Consider the following 27,818-nt stretch of genomic DNA (forward strand, 5'->3'; position numbering starts at 1 on the left):
ATTAAATAACCTGTAAACATAAGCATAACCCTGCTCTCCTGTCAAAGTGGTTCATGTTACAGTAAATAGACCTTAATTTTAACATTTTCAGTAAACAATTAAGTCAAAGTGTGTTCAGCTTTCTCAAGTTGGATAAGAGTCAAACTGTTCCACAGACTTTCCTGTAAAAAGTTTAAAACAGAGTTTAAATACTCAAACTCAAAAAATGTCAAAAGGACAGTTTCAAAATAATATATGAATTTACTCTGAGAATATAAAACCTGCTGTCAAATATTGTGTATGTTGATCTCTGAACTAACCCTAACCCTATCCGTTCATTGTCAAGAGTGATGTCAATGATGTGGACAGAAAATCCTCATCAGACTCTCATAGCTGAGAAAAGTGATAGCATTGACAGGGAAGGCCCTCAGGCTGTTCAGGAGGAGGCCTTTGAAAAAAAACCTCAGTCCCTCTTCTCTGATGCTCACTCTCATGCAGTGGAGGACCCCGCTGTACTCCCTACCACCAGCTCCTGACATCTGTAGCCTGGCTTTTACAACGTCCATGGGTGTGGCAAAGGCCCAGGTCACCACACCCGCCACACCACCTGCTATTAATATTGAAAACGTACCTGGGAAGAGAAAAATGATTGCATAATTAAATTCTTTGGAGTCATGCAAGTGCTGAAAATGTATATGTAAAATAAACCTAGACATTTAGAAGTGTTGATTAAAAACTAAAACCAAACCTCCTGATAACCATGAAAAGCTCTGTGCATAAAAGTTTAGACTTACTAATATCATGAGTTGCCTATTTGTATCTGTTTCGTTTATTTTATTAAAAGCCCATGTTCACCAGAAAAAAGTTATGAGATACTTAAGAAAATCTGACTGGAAATAATACATTTTTTACTTTTTCCTCTGAAACTGACCTGACTGTTTTCCATTCTCAGTCAGAGCCTTTCGAGTTATCTCATAAGGCAAAAAGTAGAGTCCATAGCAAGGTACATCTCTTAGGGTCAGGGCCAGCCCTCCTCTGAACAGACCCCTGGGACCTTCCTCCTTCAGGATGACGGCCACACAGTGGATGGGTCCACGGTATCGGTCAACTGTAGCTTGACCCTGCAGACGCACCTTCACTAGGTCAATGGGTGCACAGACAAACACCTGAAAGAAGTAAAAGGGTAAGTCCATCCAAATAATGAAGATTGCATAATAAGTTTGCATTATCACATTTTGGCCGTGAAACAGATTTTGAATTTGTCAGTATAGATGCTGTAGATGCTCAGGCTGGTGATATTTCACTTCCTTTTTACTGCCAAAAAATCCCATGAAAGAGTATAACCAACAAAAAATGTTGATACACTAAAGCTACAGTGGCTGCAGCCTTCGAAGGAGGCAGTCCACAGAGGATGCATCATTCATAGCCTCTGTAGACCGTTAAAGCTGAACTTAAATGAGACTGGTCTGGTCTATGAATGAATTTCCCGTTTGCGTCACCAGCTGTTCCCGCCCTTACCCATGCGTCACCAAATGCTGCTTCTGTCGCCTAGCAACAACTAGCTAGCTGGCTAACTAGCAAGCATAACTAATGTAAAGTAAATTCACCTATTATTATTATTTTTTTGATCAAATGTTTTTATTTTAAATTTGAATAAAGACAATGTACAAAAGTGAACAACATGACACAAATCACGGAAATCAACAGACAAAAATAAATCATAAAAACAAAATTACAGTAGGACAAAACCAAGGGCAAGTAAAAAATAAATTTATAAAATATATACAGTATATACTGTATATATATATATACACTACCAGGCAAAAGTTTGGACACACTTTCCCAAAATGTGTCCAAACTTTTGACAGGTAGTGTGTGTTTATATATTCACACACACATGCATTGATTTAAATAAAACCTCACTCCTTACCCCCACCCCAGGGATCCCCAGGACAAACCAATGCGAACCTCGATAAGATGGCTAGATACGTTCTTTAAATTTTTCAGCTGTCGCCACCCAGAAACCTATATTAGACTCCTTTACTTCAATCACATGAGCAGTGGACAGCTCCAAAAAAATAACATCTAGAAAATTTGAGAATCCAGTTGCTCAGTGAAAGCTTTTCAGGGTGTTTTGACCTCATAGCAACCAGTTTCTTGGCCGCAGTAAAGCAAAGTAATTATACAATTGGGCATCGTCATAGAGAATATACCTGACAACTGTGGGGAGACCATATTCATAAAAATGAGCAACAGGCGGGCATTCACCGAACATGTATGTAGAAATGCACCAAGAGCCTCCAGGGAACACAAGGTACAACAGGAGTCAGCCAGGAGACCCATTGAGTGCAGACTTCTGGGAGTAAGGTAGGTCCTGTGAGCATAGTTCAGGTGGATTTGCTGTTGGTCAGGGTTACGAGACGCCAACAGAACATTAGCTCAAACAGAATCCCAGTCAAAATCAGGACTAAAATCTGGGACATATTTTCTTCAAAGCCTATCTAAGAGAAGGTCCTTATAAGAGGACTCGAGAAGGAAAGTATAAAAGATAGAGACAAAGCCCCTGGACGTTCTTGCAACAGTAATGAGTTTGTGAAATCGGTGTTGCTTTAGTGGCTGATACCACGGTATGTGGGATATAAGTAGTTGGTAGTTTTTATATATGAGGGAGTTCAGATGCCATTGGGCGGCTGTGGCTCAGTGGTAGAGTTGGTCGTATTTCAATCGGAAGGCCGGAGGTTCAATCCCCAGCTCCCTCAGGCTACATGTCGAAGTGTCCTTGGGCAAGACACTGAACCCCAAATTACTCCCAGTGGCATAGCCAATGGGTATGAATGTGATAACTGATAATGACTTTATGTAGCAGCCTCTGCCATCTGTGTGTGAATAGGTGAATGTGATATGTAGTGTAAAAGCAGCTTTGTGTGGTCGCAAAGACTAGAAAAGCGCTATATAAGTGCAGTCCATTTACCATTTACCATTGGCATTGAATAGCACATGATTTCTGGGTGTTGCGCCAAGTCTGCATTACATGTGTGATAAGAGGGCTGAACCGCAGCTGACATTATTTAATATAGATGTTGATGTAAATGATATCCTGGAGTTTCGCTGGGGTGACTAACTTCTCTTTTAAAGCATGCCATGAAACCACGGCCTTGGGGTCAAACCAATTAGTCAAAGGTCGTAATGAGAAGGACCAAAAGTATAATTTAAAATTTGGGATTGCCAGCCCCCCATTCTGCTTCCTCCAATGAGCAGTGGACATTTTGAGTCTAGGCCGCCTATTGTTCCAGATAAATTTAAAGATGGCCGAGTGGAGTTTATGCCAGTTACCATTAGGGGGACATAGAGGGATCATCGAACTTACAAAATTAACTCTAGGCAATATATTCATTTTAATTATTGAAGTGCGGGCTTGCAGTTAGGCAGGGTTGAGCATCTATTGAGGTCCTGGAGTAATTATGCTTCACAGCTTGATATAGAGTTGGGAATATTTCAACGGCAAGATATTTGAAGTGTTGAACCATGGGGATAGCCGCAGGGAGAACAGCTGACTTGGCACCCTCATTAAAGTCGAGGTGAAATGAAAAATGTCATTTTAATTCTTTTAGATCACATCCCCGGTAATATTGTGCATGTATTTGACAATATAGGCCACAAAAAATACAGAAAATCCATTTCTTCGTATTCTTATATCAAAATCCGATGATTTTTTTCTTCCTGTAAAACAAAATATCATGTGTGCTTACGTAAGCTAGTACCAACCAATTTCAACCAATAATATCATGACATCCACCTGTCAATCAATCTGTAACATTTAGCCGCAGAGCACCAAGAAAGCTCGGCCAGTTAGCTAGCTACTGCGCTGTGGAGAACGTCTGTCTACGCCCATTTCTCAACGATCAAATCAAATCCCTCTAATATGTCCTGTTTCAATCGGAAATACGTCACGATATGGAAGATAGATACTCTCAAAATAATGTTACATTTCGACTTTAAGGGGTAGACAGGCAGATTTTGGCCAGTTAATTAAAACCTGATAGATTGCCAAATTCTTCAATAACCCTAAGCAGATGAGCTGCGGATGTTGAAGGATCATACATGAAAATGGATGAACATCATCTGCATAAAGGACAATGACATGAGATGTGCCTCTGATAGATATGGGGCTGATATTCTGTGATTGTCTTACAAACTGAGCCAGGGTTCCAGTGATAGCACAAAAAGCCCTGGACTCAGGGGGCAGCTCTGTCTGGAGGATCTTGCAACGGGAAAAACGATAAACAGATTTTGCCTGTCAAGTTTTGCTGATGGAGCAGCATAAAATACTTTAATCATATGGATGAACCCCTTCCCTAGTCCCATTGTCTCCGGAAAAGAGGTCTTCATGGGTCTACAGGAACCTGAGGAACCAGGACCCGACCCTGGACATGGACGGGTTCGGTCCATGCATTATGTGGTCAAACGTGTCCGGGTTGGGACTCATTCTATAATCCTCGGTTCTGGGTCTGTTCAAGATTATGTGTAATACCCAAGTGGATTCGGGAAGACCAAGCCGTGATTAGAAAGGGTTCATGATTAAAGTGCTGTGTGTGCCTGAGTGTGTATTTGTTTTTTGTTTTTTTTATTAGTGCAAGGCCAGTGACAACAAACAAAGCAATACAAATCATTAACAAAGGGTGCAATACAAATACAACATGTAGAGAGAGAAGTGAGACACGACATAGCACGAGACAAGTGGGAGAGCTGATAAAACAACTAAGAAAAAACAATGAAACAAGAACAAACAAAAAGTTTTATATTGGTGTGTGTGTGTGTGTGCGCGCGTGCGTGTGTGTGTATTGTGGTGGGGGGATAAGGGTGGGAGAGTCTTTAATAAGAAGAGAAAAATTACCTCTGATCTGGGCCTGAGGACAGGGAGGCGCCAGGGTGGATCTGAGGGAGGACAGCTGGATGTGGGCAGAGTTTTGCATTCGTTTTTTTTTTTGTTTTTGTTTTTTTCTTCCCTCCCTTTCTCTTCCCTCCTCCCTCCTCCCCTCCTCTGCTCCAATTACCACTCTCTGTCTGTTGCTGTTGTTTGCTCTAGGCCGCCACCAGACCCGTAGGAGGTGGCTGGCCTGTTGCAGGTCAGATCTACCTTGAGAGCAGACCGCACCTCTCCAGGTGGGGTCTGCGCATCTGGGACTGACAAGAGGGTGTCTGTGTGGAGAGGGGTCAGGCAGGGATCAGGCCCTCTGCTTTCAGACTGTCCTAACACAGTCCAGTACCCTAAGCACCTCCCTGGCCCCCTGGACACGCAAGAGGTGGTCACATATTTGTGAAATTAAGGTAATAATAATTATAATAATAATAAAAAGAATCATTCTTGTGACGTGATATATAAAACAATAATAATAATAATAATAATAATGAATAAATAAATAATAAAAGGGAAAAAAAGATATATATATGTATATATATGACTTGATTGGGACGTTGAGTGGTGAGGTTTAGCGTGAATTTATATTTAAGTTGTGTATTGCTGCGCTTTTGGTACATGAACTGAAAAAGCTGATATATCTTGATATAGTCTTGTGACACAATATGAACTTGAGAAGAAGTGAAAAAGCTAACCAGCATATAAGACATCACCCAATAATAATAATAATAATTATAATTAATCATAATAATAATAAATCATCAGTAGGTTAGAGGGAGATTGGGTGGCAGAAAAGAAAAGAAAAGAATACAATAAAATAAAAAAAATAAAAAAATTAACAATATGCTTGACTAAGTAAGGAAAAATTGATACTGTAAAGTAATCATTATAAATAAGGTAATAGTGATCATTTGCAAGCAGTTTAGAGCATGATTGACAATTACAACCAAGTCAAAAATAAAAAAGTAAACATATAACCAATTATCATAATAATAATAAAAATAAGTTATAATAATAATAATAGTATTAATTATGATGAATAACTAATCATGAAGGAATTTATAATAATGATAATAATAATAATAATAATAATAACAACAATTGATTATAACTATAATAATAACTCACCAGCAGATTAGAGGGAAATTGGGAGGCAAACAAAAACAAAACATGAACACAATAATGGAGATAATAATACTAATAAGTAAAGATCTTATTGATGAAAATAATTATTGTAACAATATACTTGACTAAGTAAGAGGAAAAGAGAAAGAGGAGAAAAAAAAATAAAATGAATATATATATACACATACACATGTATATACATACACATACATACACCTAAATTAACTCAAAGAATAAATAAATAAACAAAAAATAAATAAGTATATAAATACAAATTAAAACTATATATATAAAAATTGGATTAAGTTGAAGTTTCATGTAGTAATAATGACCATTTGCAAGTCGTTAAGAGCAGGAGTGATAATTAACTGGACCTATAAACAGTGATCAAAATAATAATAGTAATCAAAATAAATGGTAATAATAATAATATTAACAATAATAATAATAATAGTGGTGATTATGATAGTTTGTGGTAATAACACCACCCATGAAGTTATACATAATGACAATAATAATACTAATAATAGTAAATAGTAATAATAATAATTAAAATTCACCGGTAGATTAGAGGGAGAGTTGGAGGAGAGAACACATAAAAAAAAGAAAAAAAAGAACAAAGCATGAGCACAATAATGGTGGTAATAATAATGATAATAATAATAATAATAATAGTAATAGAAACACACTTATTGATAAAAAGAATTATTCTAACAATATACTTTACAAAGTTAAAAAAAAGTAAAAAAAAAAAAGTTGATTACATTTGAGTTTCATGTCATGATAATTATCATTTCCAAGCATTTTAGAGCAGGAGGGAACATGAATACAAAAAAAGTAAACATATACACAGTGATCACAATAATAATAATAATAATTCAAAATATATATATATATTTTTAATAATAATAAGAATTTGATAATGATAATGATAATATCAACCATGAAGGTATTGATGATGATGATAATAATAATAATAATAATAATAATAATAATAATAATAATAATCATAACAATTAAAAGTATATATACATTTTTACTTATTTGTGGGGATGAATGATGGTGTGCATGTATAATGTGGATAGTGGACAGGCAAAAAGAGGCGGTGAACGAGGTTGTTACGGCAGTTAGCAATCAAAGGTGGTGATGAATGAATTCCAGGTTATCTCATTTTCAGCTGTTTGATTTTTAATGGAGGCAGATAGTTTTTCCATTGATATGTATTCGATTAGCAAATTTTTCCAGAGTGTAATATTGATTTTGATCCTTTTTTTCCAGTTCATGTGGATAGTTTTCTTGGCGATGGTTAGGGCTATCGAGCGTATTCTGGTAGTGTTGTTTAGGTTGATATTAGATATGTCGCCAAGTAAGCAGAGTTGGGGGGAGAGCGGGATGTGGCAGCCCAAGAGGAGAGAAAGGTTGTCAGTGATATCCCGCCAGAACTGTTTAATTGGTGTGCAATCCCATGTGGCATGCAAATAACCATCTATGGTGTAGTGTGTGCATTGCGAACACATTTCTGAATCTATAAAACCCATTTTAAACATTCTTTTCCCTGTGTAGTGTACTCTATGAATAGTTTTGGATTGAATAAGTTGTATGCTTTTGTTGGCAGATACTGAGAAGATGTTATTGCATATTTGGGTCCAGAAGTCGGCATCTGGGATGATTTGAAGGTCTTGCTCCCATTTTGCTGATGGGACAGACAGTGTTAAATCGGATGTAGAAATTAACTTGTAGATTATGGATAGTAGTTTTTTTCTGCTGGTGATGTTAATCAGGTCTGATGTTAGTGGGGGAAGTTCTAAGTTGCATGATTTAATCTTGATTTTAGCTTGAATAGAGGATTTGATCTGGTAATATTCTAAGAAGTGTTTATCCCCAATACCGTACTGCTGGACCAAGTGAGGTAATGAGACCAAGGTGTTGTTATGGAAGATGTGTTTGAGGTGCGTGATACCTTTACTGACCCATGATGTGATATTTAGTGTTTTTTTGTTCATTTAGAAGTCAGGGTTGTTCCAGATGGGAGTGTGTTTGGTGGGTGAGAATGTGGTGTTAGTAATTTGGTGAAATTTCCACCAGGCTGTCAGAGCTGTAGCTATGGTAGTGTTTTTGAAACATGGGTGGTGCGTGATGGAGCGGCTTATAAATGGTAAATCTGAGATATGGATGTCTTTACACAGTTTTTGTTCTATATCTAACAAGGAGTTGTCAGATTGATTAGGGTTGGTCCATGTATGAATGTATTGGAGTTGATTGGCAATGAAGTAGTGGAGAAAGTTTGGAGCTTCTAGACCTCCTTGGCTTTTAGATTTCTGTAAAGTGGCTAGTTTGATTCAGGGTGTCTTGTTTTTCCAGTAGAATTTCGTAGTGATGGAGTCTAGGGATTTGAACCAGGAGGTTGGTGGTGTAGTCAGAATCATTGAAAAAAGGTAGTTTATCATGGGTAGTATTGTCATTTTAATTGTAGCTATTCTGCCTATAAGGGATATTGGTAGATTCATCCAACGCTGCAGGTTGTCCTCTATTGTTTTGAGTATTGGGTTGAAGTTGAGATAGACTAACTCTGACAGCCTGGGAGAAATGTTGATTCCTAAATATGTAATATTACCGGTGCGCAGGGTGAGGGATGGTGTTTGGACTGCCACATCCCAGCTATTGGGGCTGAGAGGAAGAATGGTGGATTTGGACCAGTTGATAGTATAGTGTGAGATTTTAGTGAAAGTATTTATGAGGTGGATTGTTTCTTGTAATGAGGTAGAAGGGTTTTGTAGGTGAAGTAAGATATCGTCCGCGTAAAGGCTAATCTTGTGGTGGATATTTTTTGTTTGGATTCCTGTGACGTTTATTTTTTGGCGGATGGCTGCTGCAACCGGTTTGATAAATATAGCGAATAAAGATGGAGAGAGTGGGCATCCTTGCCTTGTACCCCATTGCAAAGTGAAGCGTTGTGATATTAGTCCGTTGGTGATGATTGTGGCCATTGGTGTTATGTACAGAATCCTCACCCAGTGAATAAAGGATTCACTTAAACCCCATTTTTTTAATGCGCTAAATAAAAATTCCCAGTTGACTTTGTCGAATGCCTTTTCTGGATCAAGTGAAACAATGGCTGTTGGTGAGTTTGTGTGCGATGTGTGATGTATGAGGTTGAATAGCCTGCGTAGGTTATTAGATAAGTGTCTTCCTTTGATAAAGCCAGTTTGGTCTGAGTGGATGATGGATGGGGTAACTGTTTCAATTCGGGATGCTAGAGCTTGGCTAATAATGAGTGATAGTGGGCGATAGCTTGATGGGGAGGTGGGGTCTTTATCGGGTTTCAGTAAAAGAGAGATTGTAGCAGTGTTCATGTCTATTGGAAGTTTAGATTTTTGTTTAATTTCAGCTGTTAATCTGTTGAAAACGGGGGCTAGAATGTTCCAAAAGTGTTTGTAGAATTCAGCGGGGAAGCCATCAGGACCTGGTGATTTATTGTTAGGCATGAGTTTGAGTGCATTGTGGAATTCTGTTATTGTAAATGGTTGTTCCAGTGTATTTGCTTGTTCTTTGGTAAGTTCAGGTAAGTAAATGTCATTTAGGAATATGTCAATATCTTCTTGGCTTGGGTTATGTGCTGATGAGTATAGATTAGTATAGAAGTCTTGGAATGTCTTATTTATTTCTTCTTGTGTATGGATGAGCTTTTCTGTTGAGTTTATGACAGTTGAGATTGTTGTTTTTTTCTTTGCTGCGCTTGATTTGGTTGGCCAGGTATTTACCAGATTTATTGCTGTGTTCGAAGTTTTCGTGTCTGAGTCTGTGTATGAGGAATTGAGATTTGTGCTGTTGGATTACTTGGGTTGATGTTTTCTAGTTCTTGAATCTTTTGTTCTAAGTACATTCCTGTTCGTTGGTTTTTTTTTTTCTTATGTGTGGAGTATGATAAGATTTTTCCTCTTAATACTGCTTTCACTGTTTCCCAAAGTAGTGATGGTGCTATTTCCGGTGAATCATTTATTTCAAGGAAGGATGCCCACTCTCTTTTAATATAATTATCAAAGTTTGAGTCTTTAAGAAGGGATGTATTAAATCGCCATCGGACAGATGGTTTGTGTGAATAGTTAATATTCCAGGTGAGAGAGACGAGTGCATGGTTGCTATTGGTAATGGGGTGTATTAGTATGTCTGAAAGTTGTGAAATAATTGAGTTACTAGTTAAAAAGAAATCTATCCGAGAATGTGAGTGATGAACTAGAGAATAGAATGAAAATTCTCTAGCAGACGGATGTTTTAATCGCCAACCATCGCCAAGACCAAAATCACGCATGAACTGTTTAATAGATTTGGTAGTTTGGCAGTTTCGTGTGGTGTTAAAAATTTTAGATCTGTCTAATGCTGGGTTCATGACAGTGTTGAAATCTCTTCCGATTAGTATTGGAGTGTCAGACAGGTTGGAGAGAGCAGTGAAAAAGGTGTGAAAAAGGATGGGTCATCATCGTTTGGGCCGTAGATAGATGCAATAGTGACTTTGCTGTTGTAAATTGTGATGTTTATAACTCGAACTTCCGGTTGAGTGAACGCTGGCACGACTGGCTGCCGCTGCTCACCGGTAGCTTTTAGAGTGTTCTTATGGCTTTTTAGCCTCAATCGTGGCCGAGTGTACTGTGCGACTTAACTTGCGTGAGAGTTGTTTCGTCCACCTTTGTTTTTATCATTTTTGCAACTGCTGCTCCTGTGTTTTTATGTGTTTTTATGATCCCCCTGCCTCCTACCGACCCGATGTGCATTCTGGACTGCACTTTCCTGGTCAGCCTTATCGTTTTGCCCTCATCCGATGGCTGAACGACTCAGGTATACAGCTGCTGAGCTCCGCTGGATCCGCCGTCATTGACCCGTGCCTCCACCGCCGCCAGCTCTGCATCTTCACCCGGACATCGCTCTCTGGCGCCGGAGATACATCCATCGTGGGTCCCACGGGAACTTTCATCGAGATATCTCCTCCACAGAAATAAAATCCTTCTGGTCCATCACTCGTCGTTCCCCCAGAAACTCCGGCAGGGCTGCTGATAGCCGTGCATTAGCCTGCCTGGCTAGGTCGGCTAATGCTACTGTCAAGCATGACAACACAACTGCTGGCTTCGGTCTGCTCAACATCCTCTCTCTTACGAGCAAGGGTCATCTCATCCAGGATTTCCTCACAGACCGTAAGCTTGATTTTCTTTGTTTGACTGAAACTTGGCAGCAGCCAAACGACTTTTCTCAGCTGAACGAGTCCATTCCTCACGGCTTTGTGTACATCTGTCATCCCCGTGGCAACAGTCGCGGCGGAGGTCTCGCGGTAATTCCCGCGAGAAGTGGAAAGTTTTGCCTGTGCCAGTCCCTGCTTTCAGCTCGCTTGAATGCACTGTGTTTAAGCTGCCCGGACCCACTCCCACTATTGTCGCCACTCTCTACCAACCCCCTAAGCCCCACCCTGAGTTTTTAACTGACTTTGCCACTCTTCTCACTCAACTCTCCACTCTTTCATCTAACATAATACTGCTGGGAGATTTCAACATACAATACTCCAAAGGTCATACTCTGGACTTAATCTGTTGCTCTGGTCTCACCCCCCTCAACTGCACCTCCGACAAACTCCATATAACAGACCATTTCCTCCTCACATTCAATGCTGCACTTTGCCTATCTGCAATCAAATCTCCACGTCTCATCTCAGGAATCTGAAGGACATCAACGTTGACACTCTCTGCTCTAAAATTGACAATATCTCAATCCCGGGCCATCTCTCCAACCCTGATGATCTCACAGCACTTTACAACAATGGTCTACACAACTCTCTTGCCCCTCTGAAAACCCAATCAGTCTCCTTCTCATCCACTGCCCCCTGGTACACCCCTGAACTCCGGTCAATGAAAGCACAAGGTCGCACAAGGTCGTATGTTCCGAAAGCGGGGGGGGGGGGGGGGGGGTTTAGAATAACCAGGGGTTGTTTCTTTGTCACGGTACAGTTTGCCATCAATGTGTAACCTGTCGACTGTAATGATTGCTTTTTTTCCTTCTTGCATATATTGTTTTCTGATGGGGAGTAGTGTTCTGCGTCTGTCCAGGTTTTCTCGGGGGAATTGATCATTGAGTCCAAAGTCCGTGCCTTTAAGTTGTCTGCCGTGACACTGTACTTCTTGTTTTTGTTTGAAGTGTTCGAACTTTGCGACTATGGGACGAGGGCGTTTGTTAGTGGGGTTTCTGGGTCCGATGCGATGTACTCTGTGGAAAGTAATGTCCTGTACTTTGTCCGGAGAGATTTTGAGGTTAGTGGTCATGAAATCCATAATCAGCTGTTCTGGGTTGTCGTCATGTGTGCATTCAGGGATACCGGAAAAGATTAAATTATCTTGCATGCTGCGTGACTGCAAATCGAGTATGGTTTCTTTTATGTCCTTATTTTCTTTTGCAATGGCGGTGAGCTGAGTTGTGAGTGAGGTAACGGAGTGTTGGAGGGATTCGTTTTGCTTCGTAAGTGTGCTTATTTGTTCCTGGCTGAATTCAAGACTGTTGCAAAGTTGTTGAAATTCTTTGTGGACTACTTCCACTAGAGCTATTCTTGTATCGAGTCCGGAGAGTTTATTGTCTATTGCGATGAGAATGTCACTGACCTGAGTACAACATGATTTGTTCGGGGAGTTGTGAATGGAGTCTGACAGTCGGCATCTCTTACTGTTTGGTGTGGAGGTGTAGTTGTCCTTATCCTGGTTTAATTTCGGGTCGTCCATGGTGCAAAGTCAGGTGAAACATTCATCAATATATTCCTCAAGGTCTTCCAGATCGAGCGGTTGTGTAGTTTCAGTTGAAAAGTGAGCAGAAAGGGAGTTTTTACGCGAAAAAAAAAGATGTTTGTAATCTAGCAGCAGGGGGCTGCCATCTTGGGTTTGCACTGGTCTCAGATCTCGCGGTCACAGACGCATCTCTCGCGGTCACTCGTGGAGTGTGAGTGTGTATTTTAAAACAATGTGTCATTCGCACAAGAATGTGAGGTAAATAAAGTGGAAAAAGACACAAGAAAGAGCAACAATGAGTTGAGTGACGTCACATGACTGTAGGTTCAGAGAAAAGTTTAAGCTAAAGCCAGTAATGATGGATACCTTCCTCGCTGATGTGGACAAAAAAGCTAAAAGAATTTGAATATAAAGAGGTAAAACCTTGTTTATGCAAATTGTGGACAAAGACGAGGTGAAAGTAAGTGCAGCTAAGTATAACACGTGTGTGTGGCTTCTGAACGAGCCGCGCATTTGTCATCTGTCTGCGTGACAGCAAGTGGACTTTTAATCGGAAACAATAACTAGTGGATTAGCATTGCTGTTTTTATCAACACGACATGGATAGCAGAAAACCTGGATGTGTTTTATGAACTTTCTCGACGGAGGATGGATTATAGGCAGGCACAGTGGAGAAGGCTGCGTGACAGGTAGGACAAAATGTTTTGTTTTGACAGCTGACTAACGGGTCTGTTTCACCGGCCTGGGTCGGGTCCGACATAACTCAGTTCGGGCCCCAGCTTTCAAATAGTAGATGGGTCCAGGTCCAACACTTCTCGGTTCTGCACAGGTGCACCGGTTCGGTTCCGGGTCGCACAATTACGGGTCTCTTAGGGTTGGGCATGAAATTTTGGACCCGTGAAGACCTCTACTCCAAAATAGCCCATAAATACGACCATTCCAGTCTATCAAAAGCCTTCGTAGCACCTAATGATATCACGGTTGCCGCTGTTTTATCATTTTTGCTGGCATCAATAATGCGCAGTAAACATCTGAGATTGTCAGCGGCTAGGTTTTAAGGTAAGCCTCAAGTAGACTTAAGGGCCTTTTGCTGCTGCAATCAGTCGGATCTTTATCTTTCTTTAGAAGTAAGGAGATAAGGGCCGTTTTGAAATCCCTGGAAAAACCACCCTGCTCTACTGAAAATAATATCATAGAAAGCAATAAGGGGCCCAACCCTCTGCATTTCCAGTACTGCGTCTTTGAGTTCTTGCAAAGTAATAGGCTCAGCCAATAATTTGGAATCAGCCTCTTTTAAATGCGGTAATTCCAACCCATTAATAAAAGCTTCACATTTAGTTTCAACCAAGGTTATTTCTGATCTATATAGATCAGAATAAAATGATCTGAATGTATCATTAATAATTTGAGGGTTCTTATAGATGGGATATCAGGAAATTGCTCATTAACGTGGATTTTCATGGCCAAAGAGTGAGTGAGGCGTCCAGGTTTGCATATAGACTTTCTAAGTCTTCAAGTTTGGAAAGAACTTACGTCCAGAACTTTAATATTTAAATTGCGCTTAGCCACTATGGCCACTCCCCGGGTTTGGGTGCTCGCTGAGGAGGATGCTATGCCATGATAAAATCTTTCAGTCAATCTTCCAGTATCGGCCTTTAGAAAGTGAGTTTCACTTAGTAATGCCAAAACTACTTTTTTCCTTCGCAGAAAGCCAAGAACACTATGCGGGCCGTTAGGACCACACGTGTTCCAGACCAATGCAATCAAACTAGCCATGAGTAAAAGTGGTCAATGGAATTACAATAACAATAACACATGAGCAATGCCCAAAATTGTTTAAAGGTCCTGAGGAATCCCACCCACCCACCCACACACAGAGTAGAGAGAGGGAAGAAACAAAAAACACCAAAAACCATGCAAACTCTGGTAAATGTCTTAAACATCTCTCAAAGCATGAGTAAAGAAAGAGAAGGGGAAAAAAAGATCAACCCTTCCCTCCGCCCCCGAACCGACCAAAGCAGTCCGCAACTGGAAAGAGGACCAAGGGCTATGCAGAATCCGAGCCCAACAAAATCCCACGTCAAACAAAAACAAATAATGTTGGTAAATTATCAAGCATATACTGATCTTTAACCAGAATTAATTAAAGAGCACACTGGAAATATATTACATTTCACCAAAAGCTGTGCTGAGGTGAGATATAGATTCAACTTTAACAAATAAACAAGATAACAAAGCATTCCAGTTTGACATATAGTTGCAGAAGCAGCATTAAAGATTATAAAAATATATATATATATGTATGTGTGTGCACACACATGCAAAATGAATCTAATAATATGGCCTATGTGTGAATAGTAGCTCATATACAGTTGACAAACAGTAACCTTAACAGGAAGAGGTCCAGTTAGAGATTTTTTTTCTAAAGCAAAAGTCCGGAACATCATAATGTCTGACCTCCGTTATGATTTAGTACCATACATTTATACATTTTTAACATCGGTCAAATTAAATAAAGAAAATACAATGAGGCTAAATAGTTTTTACAACAATGCTTATAACTTTTACACAGAGCTCTTATAATTTATCAATAACAATAATGAATACTTCAATATTGGTAAGGAAATGTAGTGTGTGTTTGTATGTTGGGGGGTCTGGGGGTCTCCCCCAGGAAATTTTGAGTGTCAAAACTTTTATTTCCTGTATTTTTGGTTTATTTTATGCCCCAGTTAGTCTTTATTTGTAAATGAAAACAAATAATATAATGTCTGGTTCTACTGGTAGTATAATGTTGTCCATGCAGAAATCAAATGAAAGAGACAGCTTTACCTCTTCACCTAAGCTGCTATCTCTCTGCCTCCTGACAGAATTATCAAGATTTGACCATAGGGGGATTCACTTTATATTTTATTTTATGTTTGCCAAATGTTATTTTATGTTTTGCCGAAATGCAGTTGCATTAGACTTTTTCTCATGGTGAGTTTTAAAACAGGCAATGACTATGAAATAAATAATATTTAAACGCACTGTACAGTGATGTACTGCAGGAGAGCGAGAGCAAGGGAGAGAGAGAGAGGGCACATACCGGTACATATAAGAACAGAAGTGCGGAAATAAGAGGAAAACTAGTCATGATGATGAAGCCTGATGTAGCTATGTGTAACTCTCAGGTTTATCAATGAAGTGTTTGAACTAAACTGCAGCCTGGAGTCTCTGTTAACAGAGACAAACGGAGTGACAGTGTCAGGAGCAACACATGATGGGTATCTCTGTTAATTTCAGGTGACATTATGAAGCCAACGGCTTGGATGCTGTGCATTGAAGAACAAGTGGTGATGGGACCACACAACAATTTCATGAATGGGATAGCTGCACTTTTTGTGAGCTACTACAACTTCAGTCTGCAGTATCCCGAGGATGCCTCATGCACTCTGGAGTTTATCCAAAGGTATTGTAACACTCAAATTAACATTTTACTGAATTGCTTGCTTGGCCCTCTTGCTTAATATACCACCTGGCTTTCTCATCTTGCTTGCATATCATGTATGCTTTTTCATTTGACATACAAGCTTGCCTCCTATGCTTTATTGATTATTTGATTGTATCAGTATGTCATACTCATTGCTTTCACTCAACATCTGACATTTCAAAAACTTAAATCAGCCTTCATTTGATTGTCTTTGGACAGAAATGTAAGCACAGTGGAAGAGTGCTATGGTTGCAGTTTCTAATTGGACCTCTGCATTTGGTTGATCTGAATCAAATTCAGCAGAGCAACACTCTTCAACTTTCTCCTTTTGATAGCATGGCAGAGAGAGCACACAGCCTGTGAGCTGCGGACATGTGCTTCTTTTTGGTAACACAACTTCATCAACTTTAATGCATCATTGTGTCAGGAATTTTCCATCAGCACTATGTTCCCTTCCAGTTTTTGGCACTATTGTCACCCCATCCAGCTTTCTAACTCGGGTATCAAGTGTATGACTTGATAGCATGCATGCTTGCTTAATTCCTACTTTTTTCAACAAGTATTTTTCAATGTTTGCAGGTGTATATCACTTTCTACACACCTGAGTTGCTTGCTTGAATCAGTGTTGCTTGGCTTTCAATACTAATTTCTTTCTTTGGTCTAGGGTTTACTTACAGGGAAAGGGGCACCACTACATGCGCCTTGGATAAATGAACAATATTTAAGTCTATGTAAATCTGAAAGTTGTTGTCTTGGCTTATTGTTTACAGGTGCTTCTTGGGCATTAACCCTGAGACAGGCTCCAAAGCGAAGAAGAAGCGTGGAGCTATCAACCCACACGTGAGCACACTTTTGAGAAAACTTGTGGACTATGAATGGATGTCGATGTAGATATAATGGTGTTCAGGACTGTAAAATGACAAAGACACAGTCTGTTGAAAGTGTTCTTAATCTCTGAGGTTTTGTATGCTTTGCTGTTGCAAAAAAATTTGATGTTTTAAAATTGTTTAAAGATTCATTACACTTGAGATGTTTTACATTTTGTTTACACTGGGAAAACTGAAATTGAACTTTAATATGTTCAGGAATAAAGAATAAATGTTTATGTGAGCCATGTTAAAAGCATAACTTTGCCAGTTGTGTAAAAAGGGGTTGTCATTTGGAGACATCAGTAGTGACTAACTGATGAAAGGTTAATTGAATTCTTCAGGTAAGTACTTGAGGAGTTGAACAGGAGATACAGCCTCTCAAAGACCATTAAATCATTGTTCAAATGTTTTAATATTTTCATATTTGGGTAATTGCATTGGAAGTATAACAGTCCAATTGGACTTTAATTACAAAAAAGTGTGTACCCTCTGTTAGTATAAATTTTAATGTGCCACATTTAATTCCCTTACATCACAGTAGATAAAAAATTCTGTAACACTGGGAAGGTGTTTTTTTTTCCCCCAAACCGAAAATTATGCAATCATCCTTATAAATAGATACATAAATAAAGTTATTATTATGTATTCACCCTCATGCCAGTTGAAACACAGGTGAAGTTTGAGAGAAAACCATTCACCGACTCTTTGGAAGGAGTTGTGCTGGCAACCTCCCTGTGTGTCATATGGGCAAACTTCATCTGTGTTTCAGCTGGCATGAGGGTGAGTAGATGATGACAGAATGTTCAGTTTTAGAGGTTCCTTTTATCAAATTCATAACACTGCAGCAATAGAAATTCATAACGGAATCTTCAACACCATTCTTTAAGATGATGAGGCTTTTATTGATCCTTTGAGTAAAGGGCTTTAAGAGAGACTGCTTCTGCTGTGAAATGTAGTTGTACTTGGCACTTGAACAGTTGAATTAAAAAGCTAAATGAATATTGTCTTTGTTTTCTTTGTTGTAACCTTTTTTTACCAAGCAGATCCAAAGCATGTTTGTGAAGGTGTGGTAAAATCACAGTTAAGTAGTCAAAATTACCATTTTTTACAGTATTATTTGAACAGTAAATTTACAGTAAATTACTGGCTACTGAGTTGCACATACATTAATGTATGTTACGTACAGCAAGGTGCTGCAATTCCACAGTTACATACTGCTATATCACAGTAATTCCATGGGCATGGAAACTGTGAAGTTACAGTATACAGTTGTAGTTTTATTGTCATTTACTGTGAAATACTTACAGTACTTAACTTGGGAATATTTACGGTAAATTACTGTAAATATTTATGGTAAATTACTGGGAAGTTACTGTGAAAGTAATGCAACTAGTAGCCAGTAATTTACTGTAAATCTACAGCCAAAAAATTTACAGTGTAGCTTCACTGTCTATAATGAAGGTTCATTATTTTGAACGAGTGTGCAACAGCAGCTCATCCATATAATCCCCATCATGAGTAATGGCTCCAAAGTGTGCCTGTGTCTGTGCCTGTGTGCCGAGGTTGAGCCTCGCACAGTCCCAGACTGATTGGTCTCCCGTTTGAAATAATAATGACAATATATTATCAACAGATTGTTTTTACAGACAAATAAAAAAAAGATGGAATTGCCGTCATGATCAGTGTAAACTCAGAGCATGACAGTCCTTACTGAACTGCACTTCCCACCAGCTCTTTGCAGATGGTAATATTTTCTTTTAAACTGAGTGCTGCTGTTTGGGAATTAGATGTTTTTTTCCACGAGGCTCATTCACATAGAAAGGGGCCAAATTTGCCATGAATGTCTGCATAATGACTCATTTAAACAAACGGAAACGGCATCGGAGCACAGAGATGCTTTTTTGCTCTGCAGCACACTTTGGGGTGCATTTAACCCTCTGTGTGTGCTTGGAGAAAGAGGCAGAGTCATTTTGTGTCATTTGCACAGGTGAAGTGAGCAGAAAAGCTGTGCAATCCTTTAGTGAATCCGGCCCTCAATCTTTAATGGACAAGTCTGATTTATTTACACAGAAGTAGCTACTATATTTCACCTTCTTCATTTCCATCAGAGGGGGCACAGCGACCTGACTGGCTGGCCCATCCCCATAAGGCCCGCCCATAGTGCACAACATTGCCTGCAGTTGCTGATTGAGCTTGTGCCAGTAGGGCCTTTCAGAACAGACAGAGGGAGACATGGTAAATGTACATCGGACAACGGCATGCTTGATTATTTTGTTTCCTCATTTCACTATCCGTAAAATAAAATTTTCTTAACTTTTGTTTTGTTATCCATATCACCTGTCGATCATTTCATGAGAGAAGTTAGCGAGTGGAGACATACTGTACGTTGCTTGGTACGAAATTTCAGTAATATGTGTGGAGGTGTTTCACTATATGAGAGCATTTTACTATACTATGTGAAAGCATTTCACTATAATGTATGAGAGCATTTCACTACACTGTATGAAAGCATTTCTCTATAATGAATGAGAGCATTTCACTATACTGTATGAGAGCATTTCACTAGTATGTGTATGAGTGAATGCTTTTCAGTACTTTATATGAGAGCTTTTCAGTTGTTTATGTGAGAGTGTTTCAGTTGTGTGTATGCATGGTAATTCTGAATAATGTCCCTAACGGCCCCTCATACATACACTGAACAGAAATATAAACACTTTGGTTTTTGCTCCCATTTTTCATGAGCTGAACTCAAAGATCTAAGACTTTTTCTATGTAGACAAAAGGCCTATTTCTCTCAAATATTGTTCACAAATTTGTCTAAACCTGTGTTAGTGAGCACTTCCCTTTTGCCGAGATAATCCATTCACCTCACAGGTGTGGCATATCAGGATGCTGATCAGACAGCATGATTATTGCACAGGTGTGCCTTAGGCTGGCCACAATAAAAGGCCACTCTAAAATGTGCAGATTTATACAAATTTGTGAACAATATTTGAGAGAAATAGGCCTTTTGTGTACAAAAAAAAAATCTTAGATCTTTGTTTAGCTCATGAAAACTGGGAGCAAAAATAAAAATTTTGCGTTTATATTTTTTTTTCAGTGTAGCAATGTACGCTAATGTTTTGCTACCACAAGTAGGATATCTAAACTGGACATCACATAGCAGAGGAGATAAAAGTAATGATGCAAATTGAAATGCCAGATAAATTAAATACTAAACACGATTCACGTTAATAACCTGGTTGACAGTAAAAACAACAATTTGCAGGTAGTTATATATCTCCAAGCCTCCTTCCCCTCATTTTTTTTTTCTCCCAGCCAATTGACACTGAAAACAAATATTACAATTATGACATTGATGGAAATCCATCGTAGCAACAGAGAACTTTAATCCCTGTGGTCATAAGGAGATTTTTGAAGAAGAGAAAAGTAAGTCATAAGAGCTGCTGTTAGTAATCAGTTAACTCCAGCGAACTAACAGCAGAGACTTGTAATCAATGAACCAGGTGCTCCCCATTTTGACAAATAAATGCCTAGTTGACCCAACAAAGTATCATATCATCATCATATCAGAATTTTATGGAAATCAATGGGGATATTAAATAGGAAACATTTCAGTCAATGTGCACCATATGACCAATATAGACAGGAGAACATCATCATTTATTTGATAACTTAATGTCAATACAATTCCAAGGTGTATCATCCCATGCTATGCTCATTTCCAAACTGTAAATCCACAAAGCACCCTCAATAATTTTCAGTAATTTATTTATAGGCATAGACCCACACCCTTACACTTTAGTGCTAGTTGACTAATACATTCTTGAGGAGCATTTTTAGGCTGCTTTTGGGTACTCTAAATTTGCAATATCACAGACTGGTACTTTAGAGTCAGTTGTATTTACATTCAAAAACAGCAAAAAGCATCAACCCCCTTAAATCATTGTTGGTGATTAATTGTGTTAACATTCATTTCAATATTTTATTATATTTTGGGATTCTATATTTTCGGTGTATATATTCCTGTGAGGAAGTTTAGGTTTATGTTGATTTTGGCCCCCCCTTCTTTGTTTGCTGATTTTGTCCTGTACATTCTTAGGGGATGGTTTTTAAAAAAAAAATCCAATCCTGCTTTATGTTAACAGTCATTTGTATCACTTGCTTTAAACTCGATTTTCCCAGGACACCTACCCCCCGCCAGCAGTTTTAGGCATTAAAAATATTGTTGCTGATGGTCTGTTTGATTTTGTAGGTCATATAGAGAAATCAGAATTGATTGATTGATTGATTGATTCTTTAATGACCACACAGCCAGGCTGGTGGAATTTGTTTCCAGTTCAGCTTGGTACAGGTTCCAACATTAAACATTAAACATATAACATAGATATACATACAGACAAACACATTTCATGCATAAGGGCCATGCTTAATCCTCAGCGTTCAGAGTTCAGAATTTTTATTGCAGTGGGGATGAAACCACTTGTTTTTGGGGATGTTTTTGAAGCAGGGTTGTTTTGGGGGCAATTGTCCTGTAGCGCCTTCCAGAGGGCAGTAGGTGGAAGACATAGTGTGCAGGGTGAGTGGGTTCAGAGATGATTTTGCGGGCTCTGCGCAGTGTCCGTTTGCGGTGTAGTGTTTCAAGGGATGGAATCAATTTCAGTCTGTTTTATAACCAGTGAAAAACTCCTCACAAGAGCTTTAAGTTATTTGAAATGTTTTTTTTATGTTTCTAGCCAAAAAGCTATGTATCAGGGGCCTGTGCCACAAAGCTATTATGATGTTATCCTGCTCAGTTGATGGATTTTCTCAAACACTCCTCAAACCTACAGTAGGCCACTTAAAATTATGTGTTTCTTGATAGCAGTGGTATGTGTGTAAAATGTGTTCATCAAAAATAACTGGCTCATAAAATAATGTAGCTTTGAGACACAGGCCTCAGGTCCTGATGATTCATAATCGCAGAAATTATTGAAAGATGAATGTAGTTTAATGGAGGATGCACTTTGACTACAGTTGTCCTCTCCACTTACATCGTTGATTTAATAACAACTTGGAATTGCTGCAAGCATAAAGAGATTAAAGTTTAAATAAACAATGAGTGCTTACTATTAAAGATGGTCTGAATTAGTCATCAAATCAATTTCTGTACTTTTAGCTTTATAATATCTTCAAATATGTGACCTGACTGGGGACAACCACTTCCTCCGGATGAAATTACAAAATTTACCCCTAATTTGGGGTTTTGCTATAGCCAGATAATTATAAAAGGCACAAGAATACAGGAAATGAAATGTCACACTGCCAGACATATGTGGATAAATGCGTTCCAGACCACCTCCATATATGGCCTGAGTGATCAGATCTGAATGTGTCATCAATCTGTCCTGAGAGAGTTCACACCTGTAGTTAAGGCTTTCCATTTGTGATCCGATCACAAATACCACATGTGAAAATTGTGTAGGACTCACTCAGATAACGCTCCTATTGTACTTAAGTCGGCCAAACGGGACCAAAACAGAAAACTCGACATTGGAAGTACCTCAGTCACTTGACAAAAGGCGAAGATTTCACTACACTGATCAATGAGCAGATTGACTTATTTCTCACCACAAACATCAGCTCTGCTTCACCATCCATAATTTGGGAGACTGATATCAAAGCTCTTGAAAAAGAACACTTTCGATTTCAAACAGGTCACTCTTGATCAATTGATTGCTAAAAGGGCTGAATATCATACTCTTACCACATGGGAGGTAGGGAATGCAATGGCTAGGTTGAAACAGTGCCACTATGAACAGCGTGAAAAATCAGGCAAATTACTAGCATAGCAGATTCAAAGGGAGGAAGCAGACAGATATATCACTGCTATTAAGCCACTAGATGGGAATTACGTGTCTCGCAATCTCATGCACTTAATGTGCATGAGATTTCACACAATTCTATAAATCTTCTTAATAAAATCTTCTTTAATCATTTATAAGTAAATTAATCCATCCCTTTCTAGAAATGTTTAATCATGCAATCAAAAGCAATCAGAAAGATCTTAACTTATGTGGTTCATATAGACCTATTTCACTTTTGTCATGCTAATATAAGGTGCTGGCTAAAATATATAGCTAATTGACTTGAGAAAATCATCCCTACACTTTTTGACATGGACCAGACTGGATTCATCAAAGGCCGGTTCTCCTTTGATAATGTCAGACGTTTTCTTAAAGGGATAGTTCAGATTTGCTGACCCCCAGTTGTATGAAATACTTGTCAGTAGTGTAGCGGATGCAAAGCTATTAGCTTACTCACCGAGTCCCGTGGTCGGACAAGCCAATATAGCTTTAATATAATGCATTGTGCTAAGTCCATGAAGGAACCAATTTTGGCTATTTTACTCGATGCGGAAAAAGCTGTTGACCGCGTTGAATGGCATTCTCTCTTTGCAGTTCTACATTAAATTAACTTTGGCCCCAACTTGTTAAGGATGATTCAACTAATTTACTTTAATCACTCTGCCAGGATCCAGACAAATTCAGACACATCACCTCCATTCCCTCTTTCACATGGCACCCGACAGGGGTGCCCGCTTTCACCTTTACTTTTAGTGTGAGTAATTGAGCCCCTAGCCATCGCAATAAGATCCCATCTCTCTATCTCAGGCGTCAGGATAGGGAATGTGGTACACATCATCTCATTATACACAGATGATATGGTCCTCTGCCTAACAAATTTAAACTCCTTCCATCCAGCTCTTGCTTTTCACATTTAGTGAAATTTCAAGTTATAAAGTTAATTTGCAAAAAAGTGTGGCCTTGCCCCTCAATCCCTCGTCAGAAAAAAATTCACGAGTGAACTTCCCTTTTCAGTGGGATGCTCAGCATATAACATATCTGGGAGTAAAGATTTCTACTCAGTTAGGGTGCTTTTCAAACAAAAGTATCAGGAACTTTTAGTTCCAGGAACTTCTCTTCAAGGAACTAAATGTTTCCTGTGACCCAATGTTGTCTGCGTTTCCACAGCAGCCTAAAGTCCTGGGAAGGTTATGCAAATCAGGCCAATGACGTATGGAGAAGCAGTAAAAGTAACTGCACTACACCACCAGTCCAGTAGGTGGCGGTAATGCAACTTTAAAGTGTAACTGCACCCACAGGTCTGACCTTAACTCCACCCGCTGCACAATTTTGCAAAAATGCTCAAAGTGGGCAAGGGGCTGAGAGGGGGGTAGAGGGTGGGGGGGGTGCCCGGCAGCTCAGTGACATCCCCTCCCCTTGCCAGAGAAAAATGGAGAGCGACACAGAGTCACAGGGCACATATGCCACAGAGGGCTCTTTTGAGGTGGAGGACTTCTCCCCTCCAGAGTCCCCTGAAGAGCACAGTGGTGGAGGACCGTGGTGGTACTGAGCCCTATCAATTTGAGCCGTTGGCTCGAGCCCCACTAATGCCTGAAGCCGAAGCTTTCAATGCAAGTGCGCATGTGCCGACCACACGTTGACAGGCGTTAGCAATCCTTTTTTAAAATAAATTTAATGATTTAATTTTTTTCCAAATGGTCGTGTCTTCGTCACCATCGGCTGGCAAGGTCCAGGGCTGATTTGAAACAGTAGATGGCGTGTTGAGCCATTTTCAACCCATGAAATGCCGATTTTTATAAATTTGGTAAGAATTGTCAATATTAACACCAGCATTGATGTGTTTCATTACAGTACAGCAATGTAATTTAGAGTACAGCTCAAAAAACTTGTTTAGGTGGGGCGGCTGTGTCTCAGTGGTAGAATCGGTCGTCTCTCAATCAAGTTTTCTTTTCATGAAGTTAATGTAATGGTGCAGATCACACTGATTAAACTTAGATTTGAGAACCATTAGAAGCGGTTGATGACATGCCATATAAATGACACAACAGCAGCCCACAGGTCTATTTGTATTTATTTTAAAAGGAACTATCCCTACTTTTTCATAAGGGTGTCAGTCTGAACCAAGAGTGGTAAGAGTAAAAGAAGGGGAGGGGGGGGTGTTATGTTTAAGGGAAATAGACTTAAAAGTCCCAAACAATAAGAAATATGATTGTTAATTGTTTATATGAACATGAAAACACACTGCGTTATTATGGTATAATTTCCTGTATTTTTTAATTTCGCAATAAATATCGTAGAACAAACAAAAAGATATCGCTATGTATGTTTTTCCAATATCGTGCAGCCCTGTGTGAAATAGAACATACTTGACCAATCAGAAACGATCAGCAATGCAGGCCCTGCCATGAAAGTTCCTGGACCTTTGGAAAGTACTACCCCCTGAGCCGGGACTTTTATAGGGGGGAAGTCAATTACCCTGGAACAAAATTTAGACCCTGGTTCTAAATTTAGCTCACCCTCAGCCACTCCACTCATTGTTCTGCCAGCTCCCGGCTCCGCTCCTCTGATTACATTCCACCGATCCCTGTCCCTGTCACAATGCCCTCAGAGCAGCTCTCCCATCCCCCCTCACCCGAGAGCCTTTCATCCTGACCCCGGAGCGCTACTCTGGAGATTTGGGGGCTTTTGGGTGGTTTCTTCTACAGTGCTCTCCAGTGTTTCAACAACAACCTGTACCCTACACCTCAGATACAAGTCATGTGTAGCATTTATTTGGGGTTTACTCACAGGTAAAGCTTCTCAGTTGGCTACAGCTTTGTGGGAAAGGCAGTCTTACATTTGTGATTCATATTATTTATTTGTAGCTGAAATGAAAAAAGTTTTTGATCACCCCATTCAGGGTAAAGAAGCAGCTAACGGACTCCTCTCCCTCTGTCAGGGCTCTAGATCAGTCGCAGAATTCCTCACCTCCTGTCCTCACCTGCCAAAAGATTAAGCCCATCAGTAAGTGGAGGGGTTCTGATGAGCCATACCTCCACCTTGCCTTTAGCCCCTTACTCCCGTATGCAGTTTAATGCATCTCTCATGTGCAATGGTGACTCCATTCCCCATTCTCCTCCTGGCCCTGGTGGACTCTGGGGCTGAGGACAACTTCACTGTCTCCACACTAGTGAGCCAAGCTAGGATCCCCATTGAGGCTCTACCAACACCCAAGGATGTCAATGCACTGGATGGAAAGCTTTTGGCCCGCACTACTCATCACACGGTCCCCCTGAACCTCGTCCTAGCAGGAATTCACAGTGAGTCTATCAAATTACTGCTTATTCCCTCACCTAATGCTCCTGTGGTTCTTGGCCAGTCCTGGTTAAAACTCTATAACCCTCACATCGATTGGTCCACTAGTTCTATTGCTAGTTTGAGCACCTTTTGTCACTCTCACCTCTCCTACCTCTGCTCTGCCAAACGGTTAAATTCACACCAGGCCCGGTGGGCATTGTTCCCGGGGAGGGTCAATTTCACCATGACCTATCGTCCTGGCTCACGTAACACCAAATCCGATGCCCTCTCTCGCCAGTCTGCCCCTGAGACACTCTGCACTGAGCCAGAAACTATTCTTCCTCCCTCCTGTATGGTGGGGGCAGCTGCAGTGGAGATTGAGACTTGCATCCAGGAGGCACAGCGCTCTCATCCAGATCCAGGTAATGGCTCTGTCTGTGCCTTACAGGATACAGGCCCAAGCTCTGTCCTCAAGCCGTCCTCAGATGCGCAAGCTCACGTTCAGCCACTCTACTCATCGTTCTGCCAGCTCCCGACTCCTCCATCTTTTGTTGCAATAAAATCTGTTAAAACCACTGAAACCAGCTGTTTCCGCATCCGCTTCTGGGTCCTAAGATTAGGCCCTCACACACTGTGTGTTTGTGTAGGGGTGCTTGGGTTGGGGGTGGTAGGCGGGTTGGATTGGGGTAATCAATCTGTGACGGAGCGGCTCCGTAGCCTGACAACAGTTTATGGGCTTTGAGGTGACCTTTTTCTCTGCCACACATGCTGCATGGTCAGAAAAATCTGCTGTGCATAGATTTCACCTGTGGTCTATTTAAAAGTGCTACAGAATAAAAACATATATATAAAAACAAGCTCATTGTGCTATTGGTGTCTGCAGTTATGATTCTACAAAGTGATATGAATGATTAGCAAGTGCACATCAGCTGTTCTTACCTGCATTAGGCCTGAGAAGCAGCCAGCAGTAAAGACATGTGCCACAGTTGCTGGTTTGCCTTGACTACTGTCACTGCGCTGAGATTGAGTGAGATAATTTAACGCATTACTGTAAGAGCCAAAAACAACAGCGTTTGTGATGCCTGTTGTCAACACTGGAAATGCCATTCCCTTGAAGAATCCATGGAGCTGAAATAATAAAAACATAATTAACAGACACATAGATATGCGTCCACTTTGTTGTGTTTTCTGTTGGAGGCTGGGGCTGCTAATGAAGTCATATCTTGTGCAAAAATGAAGAAAATGAAACCTACCCCTTCATGAGAGTATGTTTTGGACATACAATGAAATATCCCTGTATACACAGATTGGGCCTGCAGACGCACCTACAAAGAAAATATTAAGTAAGAAAAAGCTGGTTTTCATATTTAGTCATGTAAATGGGTTTCAGAGTGTCATGCAACCTTAATTGTGTCTAAAGGGTGTCCAACAGCCAGTCCCAATGCACCTGCAGACACACAAACAAAGGAATTGTGTTTCTCCACATGTATGGAAAAAATGTATTGTTTATAATCAACTTCTCTGTTAATTCACTTTTTTATTACCTGAAATACTCCCAGCTATGAATTCCAAAAAAAGCAT

At 39.8% G+C, this 27,818-nt stretch overlaps 1 protein-coding gene across 1 annotated transcript; it reads right to left on the reverse strand.

The window, feature by feature from the left end:
* Positions 1 to 332: 332 nt before the first annotated feature.
* LOC138589223 (solute carrier family 25 member 45) lies at positions 333 to 27,818 on the reverse strand. The gene is made up of 6 exons (XM_069659424.1): positions 27,782 to 27,818; positions 27,641 to 27,684; positions 27,491 to 27,562; positions 27,177 to 27,365; positions 911 to 1,145; positions 333 to 610 (listed from the first exon to the last, which is right to left on the reverse strand). Exons 1-6 carry the CDS (start codon positions 27,816 to 27,818, stop codon positions 333 to 335), a joined length of 855 nt encoding a protein of 284 aa, XP_069515525.1.

The sequence above is a fragment of the Semicossyphus pulcher genome, unplaced genomic scaffold (genome assembly GCF_022749685.1).
Source record: "Semicossyphus pulcher isolate SPU_LCO1_2020_fin unplaced genomic scaffold, fSemPul1.0.p SCAF_13, whole genome shotgun sequence".
Classification (NCBI taxonomy): domain Eukaryota; kingdom Metazoa; phylum Chordata; class Actinopteri; order Labriformes; family Labridae; genus Semicossyphus; species Semicossyphus pulcher.